Genomic DNA, 17,492 nt, shown 5'->3' with positions numbered 1-17,492 from the left:
ATGCCTGTGAGAAATAGACTTTAACTGCAGCACCAAAAATTTTCTCTTGTGGAATTCAATAAAGACAATACACATCAGTAGCTGAATTGCAGTGTTTATTTAATTGGCATGGGCTGAGGTGATTTGAACAGGGATAGAGAGTCAAAAGACTTTGCTTCTGCCTCTGTGTCTCTGTCTAACATTTCATCAATGTGTCTAGGTTTCTCTATCAGTGTAATGGGGACAGTGATATCTACTGCACAAAGTAGCTTGAGTTTAGGGTGCTCAGCCATTCTCATGGTTGAGCCAACATTTTCTGGGCCTCGGTTTCCTCATCTGGGCAAGGGGCAAAATAATACCCATCTTTGTAAGGGGCTTTGAAATCCTCAGATGCTAGGCCCTGTATAGGTGCCGAACATCCTGCAGAGTGGCCCAGATCTTAGCCTGGAACAATTTAAATGCAGCTAACTCCACAGCCTGAAGCTATGTGCAATATAATAGGGTTGGGTGTTTTCAGCCAGGCTGGGAAGCTGATTGGCTGTGCGTCTCTGAGTGCTCTCAGAAACTGGGCCAGTGCATTCTATTCCCATGTCCCGCAGACACGCCGTATGTGCGCAAAATATTTTAATACAACATGACATGTAAATGGAAATCTTCCACCTGGAGAGAGTTACTGCCAGAAACACCCCTCCTTTCCCTTTCTTCTCTTGCCAACAGCACGTCCCCTGGGACAGATGTGGGGTGCCTGAAAAACCTCATCTGCCCTGAATGGGGACTGTATTCCCCTGGGTTGCCTGGTGAGGGCTAGATTGTAACCACTGAAGCTCGGCTGTCCTATTGTGTATTGTCCTGCTACACGAAATTGCTCGGTAATAGAAAATCCTGCATCCTAAAGGGTCTGCTGGAATCCAGTGGCCCTGCACTGTCCAAGCGTCAAGAGTTTGTCCATTCCAATTCCTGCGGGAAATAAAAGTAGCGAAGAGAGCGAATAACACTGCACGTGCTGCCCTTCCTCCCCCTCTCTCTAGCTGTACAGGATGCAGCTCTTGCAATATGCTGGCAGGGAGTGAAGCGAGTGTGTCGTAAAAGGGGAGGAGGAGGGTTCGCTCAGCTTCCTAGCAATAAAAAGGTAAGCAGTGTGAGAGAGAGAGAGCAGGACAGGGAGGAAGAGAGGCTTGGAGCAGGGGAGGGCAGCCACAATACAGAGGCGCTAGGAGGGCATACTGCACTGGTTACAGTGAAAGATTAAAAGGTAACTGATCTCCTAATCTCTCTGCCTTCCCTTTTGAGTGCATTGCTTCCCTAATGCTAAGTAGCTGCTGCAGTCAGAGAGGAAGGCGCTCGCTGGTTTCATTTCCAGGACAGCTTGCCAGTGGATGTTGATGTACAGCACCCTCAGGGGCTAGCGTTTTGAAGGCGGCAGGTTGCCCTTTCCCCGGCACGTCGGTTTTGTGTGCGCGTGGGTGTCTTTCCTCTTGTCTCTCTCGCCTGGGAATGGATGGTTGTTTTTTGGAGGGCAGACCAAGGCTGCCGTGCTAGGCTCGCTTGAGGGACCCGCTGGCGAGGAGGGATTGTCTGTCCCCGGAGGAATGAAAGACACGTAACAGGAGAAATACTAAAGAGCCCGAAGACATTGTCATTGCTTCTGCCCTTTGCCAGCTTTGGCTGGGTCCTTGGCCACTGTCGCTTTGAAAGGGAGCAGCTGGAAAGGTGGGGATCAAGTTCTGTGTTGTCATTTGTAATGCATGAGTGTCTCGCTATCCCGAGCTTAATTTGTAATGAAAGAGGTGCCGGGGCTCAAGCAATTTTTTTACTTTCATAACTGACGCAGCAAGCCCAGGGCTGCTGGGGCCCTGAACTGCCAAGCCCAGAGGTGCCGGAGTTCAGCTCTGGCAAGCCCCAGCACAAGCAAAGCACGTTATCTATCCATCTATCTATCTATCCTACAAACAAAGGGAGAGTGTTGCTTTAGCAGGGAATCGCTCCCCCGTTAGCTTAATTGGTCATTTGTAAGCCGCCTGATCGCCTTAAAAATACTTATTAAATAATTGAAAGCCCTGGCAGCCAGCCGCTTTATAAAAAGACCCCGAGCTGGGACCGCATGTCCTCGCTAATCAGGGTCTTTCACGCTCCACAGCACCGAAGTTACTTTGCATCTGTGTAAAGGGAAACGTTCCGCCACTGAACAGAGCCTGGTTGTCAAAGCAGCGTTGTCCCTTCTTCTTCGGGGCGCCACCTCTCCCTGCTGCCATTGTGGCAGGTGAGCATGGGGCTCAGGACAGGGTGGCCTGGACTTGGCTGGAGTCGCAGCCAGCCTCACTGGAGCAGAGCTAAGGAAGGTGTATTGCTGCTGGCGGGCCTGATCCTACTCAGAAGATTTTGCTGTTGAGTTCAGTGGGAGCAGAATAGGGGGCCCAGGGCAAGAGTGTTTTGAAGTGTTCTTATGGGGGAAGGGAAAGATTCCATAGATTCCAGCGGTGCATGCGTTCCTCTCCAGACATGTATGTATTGCACAAACTAGTAAAGGCATTAACTAATGCTCTCCTCTCTCCCTGGCAAAAAGAGGAACTGGAGTGACCTGGCCAGGGCTAGAAGCCTGCGGGTCAAGTTTCTGATTAGGCTGGAAAGCAGCTATTAAAGGGATTTCTCACTTGTGATTAAAGGAGCTTTTTTTTTTTTTTTTTTTTTTTCTTCCCCCTTCCCCTGTTTTCCAAACATCTCGATCCTGGAGTGGGGCTGGGATGCTCTGGATTTTGTACTTGTCTGACCGCTTCTAATTGAAAAGCATCTTCTTAAGGCTTGCTCCTAAGCCGATTGAAGTCAGTGGGGGCCAAACCCTCAGGTGGTGTAAATCAGTGTAGTTCCATTGACTTCAGGGAGCTTGGGATCAAACTGTTACAGTGTGGTTGCAATCAGCAAAGTGACTGTAAAAAGGGCCAAACTCTGCTTTCTACCACAGCCGTGTTAATGCAGAGGAGCTCCATTGCCTCACAGGATTTACATTGGTCTGAGAGCAGGATTTGGCCCCTAAAGTCTCTGTAACTTCCATAGCAAATGTGCTCACTTTACAAATCAAAAGTGTATTATTTTGGCATGCCATCGCTGCAAGCTCCAGCTGTGCAGTAGGAATCCAGCTGTGCTCCTTCTGCCGCTGCTGCCATCGCCTGTAATAAAGAGTCTTTAATTGGCACTCCGCTGGCAGGGTTTGTTTTTGTTGCTGAATGAAATGCGAGGCAGACTCCTGCTTACTCTCTCGTAGCTCCATTGGCTGTGCGAGGCTAAGAGGAGTAACTTTTGGTGGGTGTTAGTAAAGTCAGCAGCTGTCACTCAAAGTCACGAGGGGCACAGATCTGGAAAGTAAAAGGGGGCCGGTTGTTTTTACCTGGTCACCTTTCTCACCGTAGCTAGGTGTTATTGCAGAGGTCCCCTTGCCCGTCGGAGAGCAGGCTAAGAGCTGTGGCTCTGGGCTCCGCACTATGGAGGAGCCAAAGGAACTTTAAACAATTTTTTGGCATAATTTTATTAGAAAACAATTAGAGACTGGAGCACGCTGCCAATCTCAGAGCTTGATTTGGATTCCCAAAGTGAGGGGGCCCACAGAGCGAGGGGTTTTCTTTGGCCCATTTCAGAGAGGGGAGGATCCAACTGTCTATTGCATTATAATCCTTTTGCAGCATTCTTGGAGCCATTCAGACAGCAGAAGTAGCCACTGGGAATTATACCCAACACAGGGTAATTCCAGGGGTAGCATAAGACCAGAGTGACAGCTGTCTGTCACACCCCCTTGCAGCCCCTGTAGTTGGGGGGTGTGAGTAAGGGCAAGGCACTGCTAGAGTGCTGCTGAGCTATGTCTATTCTTGACTGCCACAATGGCTCTTTCGGACTCATGAATCGGCTGCTATTGGTTAGAGCATCCCTCTTAATTTACCCCAGGGCCTGGGCAGAGCCTAAGGCCAGTCCCAGAATATAGAGAGGCACAAAGGTTGTGCTCTCCACAAGCTCATGTAATGAGTATAGTTCAGCCAGAGCTGATCATCAGATCTCTAAGGTCTGCTGGTAAATTTCGGTCTAGACTTAGATTTCACCACCCCCACCCCCACCCCGCAACATTCCAGGGTATTTGGATGCTGCGTTTTGGTGCCAGGACTTTTAAAAAAAAGTCATCCAGTTTGATATGGAAATCCACTTAAATCTTTACAGCTTTAGCGGCTGGCCGGAGTGCCGCGGGGAGGGCAGCAAGCCCGGCTGGGGCCCCGCTCTCCCCGACCGGCTGGAGCGCCGGGAGGAGGGCAGAGAGCCTGGCCGCGGCCCTGCTCTCCCTGACCAGCCGGAGTGCCGGGAGGAGGGCAGCTCTGCTCTCCCCGGCCGGCCAGAGCGCCGGGGGGAGGGCGGCAAGCCCACCGCGGCTCTACTCTCCCCGGCAGCCGGAGTGCCGTGGGGAGGGTGGCGAGCCCAGCCAGGGCCCTGCTCTCCCCGACCGGCTGGAGCGCCGGGAGGAAGGCGGAGAGCCCAGCCGCGGCCCTGCTCTCCCCGACCGGCCGGAGCGCCGGGAGGAGGGCGGAGAGCCCGGCCGCGGCCCCGCTCTCCCCGACCAGCCGGAGCACCGGGAGCAGGGCCGGCCTTAGCAAGAGCGGGGCCCGATTCCTGGGGGCGGGGCTTGCCGATCGGGCTGGGGTCGCGGGGCTTGGGTCCAGGCCGGAGCCGCTGGGGCCGGGGCCTGGCCGGAGTCGCCGGGGCCTGGCCAGAGTCGCTCAGCCCGGGCCCGAGCCAGAGCCGCCGGGGCCCGAGGGGCTCGGGCCGGGGCCGCTCGGGCCAGCGCCCCAGGGCCCGAGCTGGGCCGGGGCTGCTCGGCCGGGGCCGGAGCCGTGGGAGCCGGGCCGGGGGTGCTCGGCCGGCACCGCTCGGCTGGGGCCGGGGCCGGCGCCCCGGGACCTGAGCCAGAGCCGCCGGGGACGGGGCCTGAGGTGTTCGGGCCGGGGCCGGGCCGGCGCCCCGGGGCCCAAGCCAGGGCCGGGGGTGCTCGGCCGGGGCCAGAGCCATGGGGTTGTGCTGGGGGTGCTCGGCCGGAACTGGGGCCGCTGCCCCGGGGCCCGAGCTGGGCCAGAGCCAGAGCCGCTCGGGCCGGGGCCGGGGGTGCTCGGTCAGCGCCGGGGCCGGGCCGGCGCGCTCGGCCGGGGCCGGTGCCCCGGGGCCCGTGCCGGGCTGGAGCCAGAGCCGCCGGGGCCGGGGCCACTCGGCCAGGGCCGGACAGGGCCACGCCGCGCCTCCCAGGAGCCCTCCTCGCGTCCCCCCTTACCTGTTGCTGCCGCCACCTGCCCCTTTTCAGACTTCCCGCGAACATCTGATTCGCGGGAAGCGGGGGAGAGGGAGGAACAGGGGGCGGAGCATTCAGGGGATGGGAGGAGGAGGAAGTGAGCTGGGGGTGGAGTGGACAGCTGCAGGGCCCTCTTAGGCGCGGGGCCCAATTCAGCCGAATCGGCTGAATTGGCTTAAAGCCGGCCCTGGCCGGGAGGAGGGCGGAGAGCCCAGCCGCGGCCCTGCTCTCCCCGAAAAAAACCCTGAGCGCCGCCCCACTCCAGGTGCTGCCCCAAGCACATGCTTGGTAGGCTGGTGCCTGGAGCCGGCCCTGGCAGGAACTTCAGTGGAGTTGTGCTATCTTCCACCCAGTCTGAATTTGGTCATCATGTCTCCATCATATCCTCTTTGGGCCCAGAGCAGAATGAGGAGTCCAAAAGGACTGGCTATTTCTACGAGCCCAAGGCACATCAGCAGCAGTTACACTGCTTGGGATAAATATCTATAAGGAACACCACCAGCCCTCCTGCATTAGGGCACAAACCAACCACTCATTGCCTGATGCTGTGGGGAACCCTACCCCGTGGGTATATTATTGCACCCTTATAGGTGTTTCACGGCTTCCTCTGAAGCAGCTGGCATTTTCCACTGCCTGGTGCTGGGCCAAATGGGCCATAGATCAGATGCAGCGTGTGGCAACTCCTATTGTTCCTGTTATTTAAACAATACAGAATTTAATTCACTAATGTTAGCAAAAATGCTAAACTCCCTGCCCATGGAGTAAACCGCAATAACCCCTGGAGCTGGAGGAACTAGACGGACTTAGAATATGTCTTGAAGGTCAACAGGTTGGGCCCCCTAACCTGTCAGACCATGGAAGGGAAGCCAAGATGTCCCACCTATCGTGCCCCAGATGCTGTGATCCAGGGACTGTAGTAAATTGCCCAGCTGACCTCAGGGTCCCAGAGGCAAAGGGAAAAGAGGTGGAGTTCAGGCAGCCAGGACCTTAAGCATGTTCCTGATCCTGCAGTGCTTAATCACCTGAGCTACCCCATTGAAGTAGCTCAGCTGGGTGAGGACTGCAGGCCTTGGTGTTGATAAGAGAACTGTGTTGCGTTGCCTGGTGAGTTTAACATCACTGTGGACTGTTGCTTGCTTTTGCAGGTGGGAAGGAGGAGGTGGCTCACCATGGCCTTGGCGGACAATGCGAGCTGTGCCAAACCCAGTGATGACTTCCTTTTCCCAGAGATCATTGAGCTCAATGTGGGTGGGCAGGTCTACATCACACGCCATCCCACCTTGGTCAGTGTGCCCGGCTCACTGCTCTGGGAAATGTTCACTCAGAAGAACATCCGCTCCTTGGCCCGGGACAGCAAGGGCCGCTTCTTCGTGGACCGAGATGGTTTCCTCTTCCGCTACATCTTGGATTACATGAGGGACCAGCAGCTGGTGCTACCCGAGCACTTCCCGGAGAGGAACCGCCTGCAGCGGGAAGCCGAGTACTTCAAGCTACCGGAGCTGGTCAAGATGCTGTCTCCAAAGCTCAGCAAGCAGAACTCCATCGGGGATGACCCATGCCAAAGTGACCCAGAGGAGCTGTCTCCCAATGCGGACACGGCCCGCAACCTTGCCTCTGCCAGTGCTGCCCTGACTAATGCCCCCGCGGGCTCCTTTGCCTCCAGCGGGGGCGGCGCTGGCCCAGACATTCGAAGGTCAGGTTTCATCACCATCGGCTATCGGGGCACCTACACCCTGGGCAGGGACAGCCAGACGGATGCCAAGTTCCGCAGGGTAGCGCGGATCATGGTGTGCGGCAAGACCTCGCTGGCCAAAGAAGTCTTTGGGGACACCTTGAACGAGAGCAGGGACCCTGACCGGCCTCCGGAGAGGTACACCTCCAGGTACTACCTCAAATTCACCTTCCTGGAGCAAGCTTTTGACAAACTGGCCGACGCCGGCTTCCACATGGTGGCGTGCAACTCCACGGGCACCTGCGCCTTTGCCCATGACCAGACAGACGACAAGATCTGGACCTCTTACACCGAATATGTTTTCTACCGTGAGTGACAGTTACCAAAAAACAAACACCAAATGCCAACTCTCCCTCCCCACCTGCTGTGCTGGCTGTTTTCTGTAGAACTTAGACATCAGACCCTTGAACCTTGGTATTTTTCCTCCTTCCTTTACATTTGTTTTTCCAAGTCGAACCTTCTCTGGCTCCCTCTTGTACTGGTTATTGAATAACACCAACCCTCTTCTCCAACTTCCAACAGTAGCTCCCAACCCTCTCCGGATCCTGGACTTGGCTGTTCTTGTACAGGGGAAGGCGGGGGGGAAATATCTTTGTGTTGGGGGAGAACTGCTTGGGGATTTTTGCTGCTGGATAAGCTCACCAGAATTAACAAGTGAAGAGACGCTGAGCAGAGCTCCAGCCAGGTTGTAATCGGAACCAATTCCCAGCCTCACAATGTGTATACCCGGGAATGTGCTGTGTATGCTATACCAGATTTGCTGGGTAACTCATGCAAGGGGAATCTCGGTTCCATGTTATGGCTGGTGGAGGGAGCAAAGGGGAAAGAGATCCTGATACTGTAGATATATTGCCAATAGCCTATGTAAGCAGCTTAGCATTTAGACTGCCAGTGCTTGGAAAGGTTAGAGAGATAGAGACGTGCCGCACATGTTTGCAGCTCTGGATTCAAAACATTTTCGCTATCCTAACTGAGATGCTTCTTGATTCTTTGATATGGGCTAATAGAGAGAGACACACACACCCCTGTGTATATACCTGGGGTAGGACGGGGTGGGGGGGAAGGCCTATCTGGTATTTTCACACAATGGGGTGTATAATAGACCTTTAGGACTGTTTGATGTCAGTGTCAAATTTACCTTCATCATTCTGTCACTTAGAGTAGGAAGAAGGTAATCAGACTCCAGGAGGACCGGCTTTGATTGCTACAGTGAATGACATTCTGGTTTGCCCACAGCTACGAGTATATATTTATAGATTAAAGAGAATCTTAACTAAAAAGGAGCGGGGGGGGGGGGAATCTTTGCCACTTCATTGGTAACCTCTCGCTAGGTCTCTTTCTAATTGTGGCACTCCGTTCTCTGTTCGCGGGCCTGAGGCTGGCTGGCTGCTGCTTTACCATGCCTGGGCCACATGTAATAAAGGAACAAAAAAGACCTGCTTTTGTGTTAATGGGCTGAGGTGAAAGGCAGAAAAGCCAGTGCCCCTTTTTGACTGAAAGCACATGGAGCTGGGAACGATTCTTGTCTAGAGTGCAGGGATTTTAGAGTAAAAGAATCAGCCACGCAAAAGGCATTTGATGGAGGTCTGTTTTCTGGGGCATTTTTTTTTCTCCTTTGAATGCAGATATTGAAGATCTCTGCAATTAGAGAGTTCCCTTCCTACCTGGCCTCTTCCCTTAAGTTTTGCTCCAACCCCATTCTCCTCCTCTTTGAACCTCCCCCTCTCTGCAACTGCACTTGTTAAACTATTACCAGGAATGAGTGTTACTGCTCTTGTTAAACTATTACCAGGAATGAGTGTTACTGCTCATGAGAGAGATACCAATGGCTCTGGACTGAGGCATTCAGTCAATGGAAATTCTCCCACTGACTGCCAGAAAACAGGCTATGGATCCAACCTTGTGCAGGCAGGCACTGTGCAAGCTTCTGCTAATGTGCTTAATGCCTGAAGCACCCGTTGTGATTGCAGTCCTCACGCGGCTCTGCCAGAGCACCTCAGTCCTGAAGTTCAGTCCTGGCTTTCCCCAGGCAGCTCTACCACTGCCCTTCAATCCTGATCCACAGTCCCTGTTCCTTGCTAGTCCAGTCCTGGGCTCCCACACAACTCTGCCAAGACACCAGACCTGCAGTCCACCCTGCTATTCAGGGCAGCTGCTGCTAGTTGAATTTATGTGGTGTATGGGTCAGATAATCACACTACATGGATACTGGTGTGGGTGCAGATCTTGGGGGACTACTAGTACTTTCTTAAGAGTCGGGGGGCGGGGGGACGACTGAGAAATGTTCTAGAAAGAAGAAAAAGAGTAGGGATTTGGGGCAAAAATAACAACAAAATCTTCTCCCTCCTGAAAACTCATTGAAGAAGGGGAGCTATGAGAATTGTTTTTAAAATGGTGAGCGCTTCATGATTCCAGAATTGTGCTTAGGGGAACACAGTCATCTACTTTTAAGCTCTGTTTGTTTAGAAAAAAATCTCAGAATCAAAAGGGTTTGTGTGCGGTGTGGGGAAGGGAGGGATGGGGCCATGTGCAGGGGTGGGGGCACAAGATCAAAATTAATAGAGATATGTCATGTTTGTTTGCTTTTGTAATATTTTAACATTCTTCTAGAGCACTGGTGACGGGAGCTGATCAGAAAATGGAATTTCCATCCCGTGGGAAATACCAACATAGTTGGTGTTTGTTTTTGTCCCCCAAAAGTCAAAATCTCCAATTTTTTCATGGAAAGAATATTCCATAATATTTCAGCCTGGAAGCATTGAAATGACTGCATTAAAATGAAACATTTCAACAATGGTGAAACATTATTCTATAATGAAATATTGAATGTGTCATATTAAAATTAATATTACAACATACTAGACCAAGTGAGAATGTCAAAACAAAATAAAAGACTCCATTTGGAATCATTTTGCAACTTTTATGTCAAAAATTTCCTCAGAATTGACAAGTTCCCATGAAACATTTTGATTTCAACAAAGTAGCATTTTCCAATGGAAAAACTGCGCCACTGAAAATATTTCAATTCAAACAGTAGAATCTTACTAGTGCAGAGAACCGTAAGGTGGAACTGGCTAATCTAACCCTTATGTAGACTTCCCACAGAATTTCATGGGGATGAAGAGTGAGACTTTCAACAGGAGATGGGCATGTTTGAAAACCCATAAGGTTGATAAAAATGGCTCTACATACAAGCCTATAGGATGTAACACAGAATGGGATCCTTCTATAGGCTTTTTGAATGATACTACAGAAAGTAAGTAGCTCTCTGTTAAATTCCAGAGCAGAATTCAGAAAATCCATTGCAACATTCTCATCTTTCATTAAATTCTTAGTGAGCAAATTCAGTTGGCTAAGCTCAGCAAAGTGCAAAGACTTAACAGCAAAGTAAAAGATGAAAGTAAGATGTGAAGATGCGTTCAGTATTCATCAGCTAAGGAGAAAAGACATAGAGGCAAGAGGTAATTAAAAAAAAACACACAGAATGAATGTTTTATTGACAATTCTGCTTTAACAGGGTTTGTGCCTGCATTTCGGTGCAGTGTTTTAAATATTTAGTGGATGGCCTGGCAAAGCCAGCTGTTTCAGAGGAACCTGGAAAAACTCATCTAGACATGTTTGCTTATTTTTTTCATGTGCTTTCCCCTCCCCTGCCCAATAAGGTCTTTTGGAGCCAAAGCAAAATGAATTCTGGTCTCCTGATAGTTCCACCAACCAGGAAGTGAAATACCAGGAGAAGGACATAGCTTCATAGGAAGGCAGCATGTTAACAGAGCCTTGGAGACCTGGGTTCATAGAGTATACGGACAGAAGGGACCATGTCTGTGATCATATAGACTGACTTGTTGCCTAGCACAGGCCATGGGCCTTCTTTATATTAATTCCTGTTTGAACTAGAGCAGATATTTTAGAAAAACCTCCAATCTTGATTTTAAAACAGCCAGTGATGGAGAATCCACCACTCGAGCTAGCTGGGAAACAGCAGTTCCATTTTGTGTAAAATTATGACATTTGTTGACATTTGTTTTCATGCACACCAAAACTGAGACCTTTTGAAATGTTTTGCCAAAAATGAGAGTGAAAGCGAGCTCTATCCTCCAATAGCCTAGTGATTAGGGTATTCAGCTTGGATGTGGGACACCCAAGTTCAAGTTCTTGGGTCTCCCACATCCCAGGTGAGAGCCCTAAGCACCAGGTTATTCTGGAGTGGGTCTTTCTCTCTTGTTTTGACCTGTAATTCCAACCTGAACCTGAGATATCTTCCCGACTAAATATTTGTTGACACTGATATGTTTCTGTGAAAGACTTCAGTGTCAATGGAAAAAAGTTTTCTGACCAGCTCTGTTCGCCCTTGGTATGTTGTTCCATTGGTTCATTATTCTTGCTGTTAAAAATGTGTGCCTTTATTGGTTCAAACTGGATTCTATTTCTGGCTTTGCCATTGTTTTGCTGGGTGGCCTTCGGAAAGTCACGTCACCACTCTGTGCCTCGGTTTCCCCCCCCCCGTGTAAAATGAGGTCAATGATACTGACCTCCTTTATAAAGTACTTTGAGATCTACCGAGGACAAGATCGAGGTAGTATTATTATCTCTTGTCATTTTGAACCCCATCTCTCTCAATGACTCCCTGAGCCATTAATGCAGCATGTAAAGAACTCAGATACAAATACCCATGCTCACCCCTTGTTAGTACTGTTGTCTCATTGGCTTATGGGAACATAATGAGTGCAAGAAGCTTTAATAATTGCAAGGTGAGCCTTTCCCCATTAGAGCGTGACCTGTGCAAGGTGGAAAGTGGCCTGGTGATAAAGACTAATGCACACTTGATGCAGACAGACCCAGAATGATGCTTTCCTAGCCTACGAGTGGAGGGGAGAGTGTGGACATAGAGCTCAGATATTTTGCTGAGAAGGCTCCTGCGATGACAGACAGGGGAGGTGTTCGGTGCCTGAGGACTAAGGGCAGCTAGAGATCCAACTTCCGCAGGAGGGGCCAGTCATTTTAATTGGGTGACAATGAAAAAAATAACAATCAAAGGGTTATTTTCCTAAACCAGCACCTCCCTTCCCCCTCCCTTCCGGGGCACCCCCCCGTGGTGCTAGTCTCCAGAGAGAGCTCTGCTCATGGCAGCAGGATCCCCTTCTGAACTTGGTCATGAGATTTGAAACATAGAGACACACCTGGGAAGTGGGCGATGTCCTGAATTTTAGGGCAGCCAGAGGGGGCACTGTGGTAGGAGGTCTCTGAGCATAGTAAGGCAGGGTTGGGTTTCAATCCCAGGCACACCCTGCTTGGCCTCTCCTAACCTCCCCTGCCTCCCCCGCCAGTTCCTGACTCCTCCCTCAGCTCAGAAGCCAGTGAGAGGAGACAGGTCAAGGCCAGGGGAGGGGAGGATCAAGCAGGGAGATCGAGCTTTTGGCAGAGAGCTTGCAGACAGGGAGTAGGAGGCTAGAGATGGGTTTGGGCTGTGAGAGGGGAGGTGGCAGTAGGTCTGGTACAGCTTGAAGGAGGTAGAAGTAGGAGCTGCGGGGGAGGAGGTGCTAAACAGTCATACTTGTTCTCAGTCTTCTAACGCTTGCATGCCTCTCTGTCTACTTGCTGGGTGTTATCATAGTAATTGCTGCAGCACCTCACATCCCAAAGGATCTGTAGGGCTTTGCAATCCCTCTACATACCAGGCAGGCACCTCCGGGTGGGAAGTGGTGCCCTATCTCCCTTCCCACAGTGACAGACTGGATTGAAGCTTGCCCAAGACCACAAGGATCTATCATCCTACCATCCTCCTCCTAGATGCTCAGTAGCAGTTCCTCCCCTGCGTATCTTAGGTGTCTGCAGGAGAGAAATGTTCCTCCGTTGCACCTGGATATGTACATGTGGGGAGCTCCTCAGTGTGAGTTTCTAGGAGCCTGGTACCATAGAAAATGCTATGTGACCAGGCCATAAAGCTCTTCTACAGACTCCTGGCATTTTGGCACTATAGAAAACCTTATGCGTTAAGGGCCTGATACAAAGCCCATTGATTTAAATGGAATGACTATGAGAACATAAGAATGGCCATACAGGGTCAGACCAAAAGTCCATCTAGCCCAGTATCCTGTCGTCTGACAGTGGCCCGGGCACAATGCTTCAGAGGGAATGAACAGAACAGGGCAATTATCGAGTGATAAATCCCCGTCATCCAGTCCCAGCTTCTGGCAGTGACAGGTTTAGGGACACCCAGAGCATGGTGTGGTGTCCCTGAACATCTTAGCTATTGATGAACCTATCTTCCATGAACTCTATTCACTGCAATGGGCTTTCAATCAAGTACCTATAGATGTATAAATATTTTAGTGATAAAGACATACACATAAAACTTCTAATGCTCCGCTCTCTCTTTTCAGCATATAAACCTCTACCGGCATATATGTGGATGTAGGAGATTGACATTATTAATGCAGTGCATGAGATTTATCATTTCTTACAACAACAAAAAAAGTTTGGACATTCCTGACAAAATCTTTGTTGATTTAAAATTAAGGTTGCTGCATGACAAAATGGAGCCATTTACAAAGCCAACAACCCCCTCTAAGTATAGTAATGGTCATATTTATGTACATTATCATAACTAGTTCTTTCCGTGTGTTCTAGTGCTTAGATTTTTATCAATTGTTTTTCTATAAGGGTTACATCGTTCGCTACAGTTATAGTCATTATGCTGGAAATGCAGCTCCAGGGCAATGATGTCTGACCTTCCCACCTCAGGGATGAACGTATTATCTCAGAAATGTCAAGGGGCCACAATCAACGCTTTCACTGTTTCCCTAGCTGCAGGCACAGCCAGTCGAGCTCCAACCCATACCCTACCTGGGGCTCCCACAGCCAGCCAGTGAAACAGGCAATGGACCAACCAGAGCAGCTTTCTCCTCCCTCTGCCGTGAGACAGCAGGCAGCCAGCGGGGGCGCTGCTGAGTAGCTGCAGGAGGGAAGTCACAGCAACTGCTCAGCACAAAAAGGCCTAATGAGATCCTTGGATGTATAAACAGGAGGAGGGAGGTTCAAAAGGATGTTGAAAAATTGGAGAGGGCACAGAGAAGAGCCACAGAAATTATTCAAGGGCTGGAGAAAATGTCTTGCAGTGAGAAACTAAACTTCAATCTGGTTAGCTTATCAAAACGAAGGTCAAGAGAGGCCTTGATTACAGTGTATAAGTTCCTTAATGGGGGAAAAATTTGCAGAACCAAAAACACTTTAGTGGGGCCAGAAGAGAAAGGCAGAACAAGAACCAATGGCTGGAAGCTGACTCCAGCCAAATTCAAATGAGAAATATGGCACAAATTTGTAACGGTGAGGGTGACTGACTGCCCATTGGGATAAACTACCCAGGGGAGTGCTGGATTCTCCATCTCTTGATGTCTTCAGATCAAGCCAGATGTGGTTTTGGAAGATGCTTTAGCCAAACATGAGTCACCGAGCTCAGTGCAGAAGTAACTGGGTGAAATGGACAGGTCAGTGCTATACAGGAGGTCAGCCTCAATGATCTAATGGTCCTGTCTGGCCTTAAAGTCTATGGATCTGGGACTCTATGAACACTCCTTACTCCCAGGAGAGCTGCTCTTGGGGGTGCAGGGGAAGCAGGGGGGCAGTTGGGGAAGTGGTGCCCCATCTCCCTTCCCATGGTGACAGACCGGATTGAAACATGCCAGTTTAAAACCCCCGGAAAGGGGGGGTGGGGAAGGAGGGCAGTTCAAGGACACAGTTTCAGTTCATCATCAAACACACTTTGTGTTCCTCACAGTCACCTTCAAGGGCCACAGTTTAGAACCTTAGTGGCCACAGGTGGCCTCCTGGGCACCCCTGTGATAGCGCGTGTGTGTTTCTAGGCACTGCACATGCAGCCTGTAGGGCCGTAATGATTGTAAGAGTGAACTCGGGTGATTAGATAACCGGAGAAGAAGAAATAGGCCTCTCAGAAGCCCTGATCACCACCGAGTGCCTTACAGGCTGCATGTGCAGTGCCTAGAAACACACACGCGCTATTGTCCAGGAAATATGATGCATTCTCCCCAGGGCTGTGCAGCAGAGGTATCTTCTGAGCAACGGAATGGACAAATGGACATTAATAATAGGCAGAAATGTGTTATAAACTGTGAGGGCCATTTTCAAAGGGAGCTCGAGGGTTTCCAAAGCGACTAGTGAGTCTGAATGTCTCCATTTTCAGGTGCCCAACTTGAGAGATGCCTTAAAGGAGCCGGGACAGGTGCCGAGAAGGGTCCTAAGATGAGGAGGGGCATGGAGGGCCTGTCTTACAAGAGAAGAGTGAAAGAGCTGGGCTTGTTTACCCTAGCCAAATGAAGGCTCAGAGGGCATGTGATTGCGCTCCATAAATACGTCAGGGGGGGGAGAAGAGCTGTGGAGGCTAAAGGACAATGTTGACACGAGAACAAGTGGGGATCAACTGGCCAGGAATAAATGTAGGCAGCAGATGAGAAGGTTTCTAGCCATCAGAGGAGGGAGTTTCTGCAACAGCTGCCCAGCAGAAGGAGTGGGGCAAACAACCTAACTAGTGTTAAGATGGAGCTTGATAAGCTCCTGGCCAGGAGTCTGTCTGCTGGAGCTGGGGGTGATGACTCAGGAAGGCCCTTTCAGTCTCACAGACACATAGACTGTAAGGCCAGAAGGGGCCATCATGATCATCTAGTCTGACCTCCTGCACCTTGCAGGCTACAGAACTTCACCCAGCCACTCCTGTAATAGACCCCATAACCTCAGGCTGAGTTACCGAAGTCCTCACATCATGGTTTAAAGACTTCAAATTACAGGTGTTGGGTATGTGATAGGAGAGCGACATCATCTACGAAGTCCAGGTCTTTAAGGGATGAGAAGAGTATCCATTTAATGTCTCTTGGCATGTCTTCTGTTGTACGCCGCATTACCCAGTCAATGACAATGTTGAAGATGATTGCAGACATGACACACCCCTAACGTACTCCTGTACTGAGCTCACTGTGATCAACACTGTATGTAAAGTTGAAATAGAAGCTTTTGATGACGTTGATTATACAGAAAGGAATTCCATATGCCCACAGAATGCGCCATAGGCTCGTCCTGTGAATGCTATCTAAAGCCTTCTCAAAGTCTATGAAATTTAGAATGGCAATGGCAACTCTACATAAACACTGTTCTATTATGTTTCATAGAGTCTGGTCTGTCCATCCACGCCCTTTCCGAAAACCAGCTTGCTCTTTTCTGAGAACACTATCAACTGCCTCTGATATACGCTGGACTATGATCTTACACAATGCTTTGCTTGGCACAGATAAAAGTGTGATACCACGCCAGTTATTACTATCACTGAGAGTTCCTTTCTTTGATATCTTCACTATAACCCCATTGGTCCACTCATGTGACACTTTTTCCCTTTCCCCAACTGATGTGAATAGAGGGGCCAGGATAGACGCTGCTAATTTAGGATTTACTTTGAACAATTCTGCATTCAAGTTATGCTTCCCAGAAGCTTTCCCATTTTTTAAGCAGTTGATGGCTTGAATGATCTCTTCCTTAGTTGGGATGTCTGTGTTGATATCAAGATCTTCTTCTGCTTCCTGGATGTTTGCTTCCTCTTTAGGTGGAATCCCTGTTCAACAATTCTTTTAAATGCTCTGTCCAGCGCATTTCTTGTTCTTTTTCCTGGTGAGAGTGTTTGTTGGTGTCTGCCGTTTACCACTGATAAACCATCTACAACAGGGGTCGGCAACCTTTCAGAAGTGGTGTGCCGAGTCTTCATTTATTCACTCTGATTTAAGGTTTCGCATGCCAGTAATACATTTTAACGTTTTTAGAAGGTCTCTTTTTATAAGTCTGTAATATATAACTAAACTATTGTTGTATGTAAAGTAAATAAGGTTTTTAAAATGTTTAAGAAGCTTCATTTAAAATTAAATTAAAATGCAGAGCCCCCCGGACCAGTGGCCAGGACCCAGGCAGTGTGAGTGCCACTGAAAATCAGCTCGCATGCCACCTTCGGCACATGGGCCATAGGTTGCCTACCTCTGGTCTACAAAATGATGCTTAATATAAGAGGGGCAATAAATGACCTAGGAAGAGAGGAAGGCTGCAGCATGGAATTGTGCAGTTTGAAGAGGTAGGTTGGCTGCCTGTACTGCGCATTCCATTGTTATTTTTCTCTTTGTAGTTTTAGTGGCTCTGCCTTTCCTAAAGATCTGGGGTGGAGGGTTGCATCTGGGGTTCTGGATCAGACCCATTTCTGGGTGCACACTGTCACATTATCTGGGCTAGCTGCACCTTGCACCCCTTCTCACTTAGCATGGAAACAAAGCATAGTCTAAGAGGGAAAGGATTTTAAAATACCTACATGCCTGTCTTTTACATAGTCTAACCATCCTCCTGAGGGGGCCCTGGTAGGTTGTTTCCCCAGCCCCTGGCCCCCAGCAGGCTCTGGGGTCTCCTTAGCTCAAAACCTTGTCT

The 17,492-nt window shown here is 49.9% G+C and overlaps 1 protein-coding gene across 3 annotated transcripts; it reads left to right on the top strand.

The window, feature by feature from the left end:
• Positions 1 to 971: 971 nt before the first annotated feature.
• LOC128842817 (BTB/POZ domain-containing protein KCTD12-like) lies at positions 972 to 16,921 on the top strand. 3 transcript variants are annotated; one of them, XM_054039015.1, is made up of 2 exons: positions 972 to 1,108; positions 6,439 to 16,921. In XM_054039015.1, exon 2 carries the CDS (start codon positions 6,463 to 6,465, stop codon positions 7,339 to 7,341), a length of 879 nt encoding a protein of 292 aa, XP_053894990.1. In that variant the 5' UTR covers positions 972 to 1,108; positions 6,439 to 6,462; the 3' UTR covers positions 7,342 to 16,921. The 3 variants fall into 3 exon arrangements, with proteins under 3 accessions (XP_053894990.1, XP_053894988.1, XP_053894989.1); XM_054039013.1 differs by lacking the exon at positions 972 to 1,108 and adding an exon at positions 1,140 to 1,231; XM_054039014.1 differs by lacking the exon at positions 972 to 1,108 and adding an exon at positions 1,251 to 1,689.
• Positions 16,922 to 17,492: the final 571 nt, after the last annotated feature.

The sequence above is a fragment of the Malaclemys terrapin genome, chromosome 9, assembly GCF_027887155.1.
Source record: "Malaclemys terrapin pileata isolate rMalTer1 chromosome 9, rMalTer1.hap1, whole genome shotgun sequence".
Classification (NCBI taxonomy): domain Eukaryota; kingdom Metazoa; phylum Chordata; order Testudines; family Emydidae; genus Malaclemys; species Malaclemys terrapin.
The sequence above is the reverse complement of the archived record's forward strand: the minus strand, read 5'-3'. Positions and strand labels throughout refer to the sequence as shown.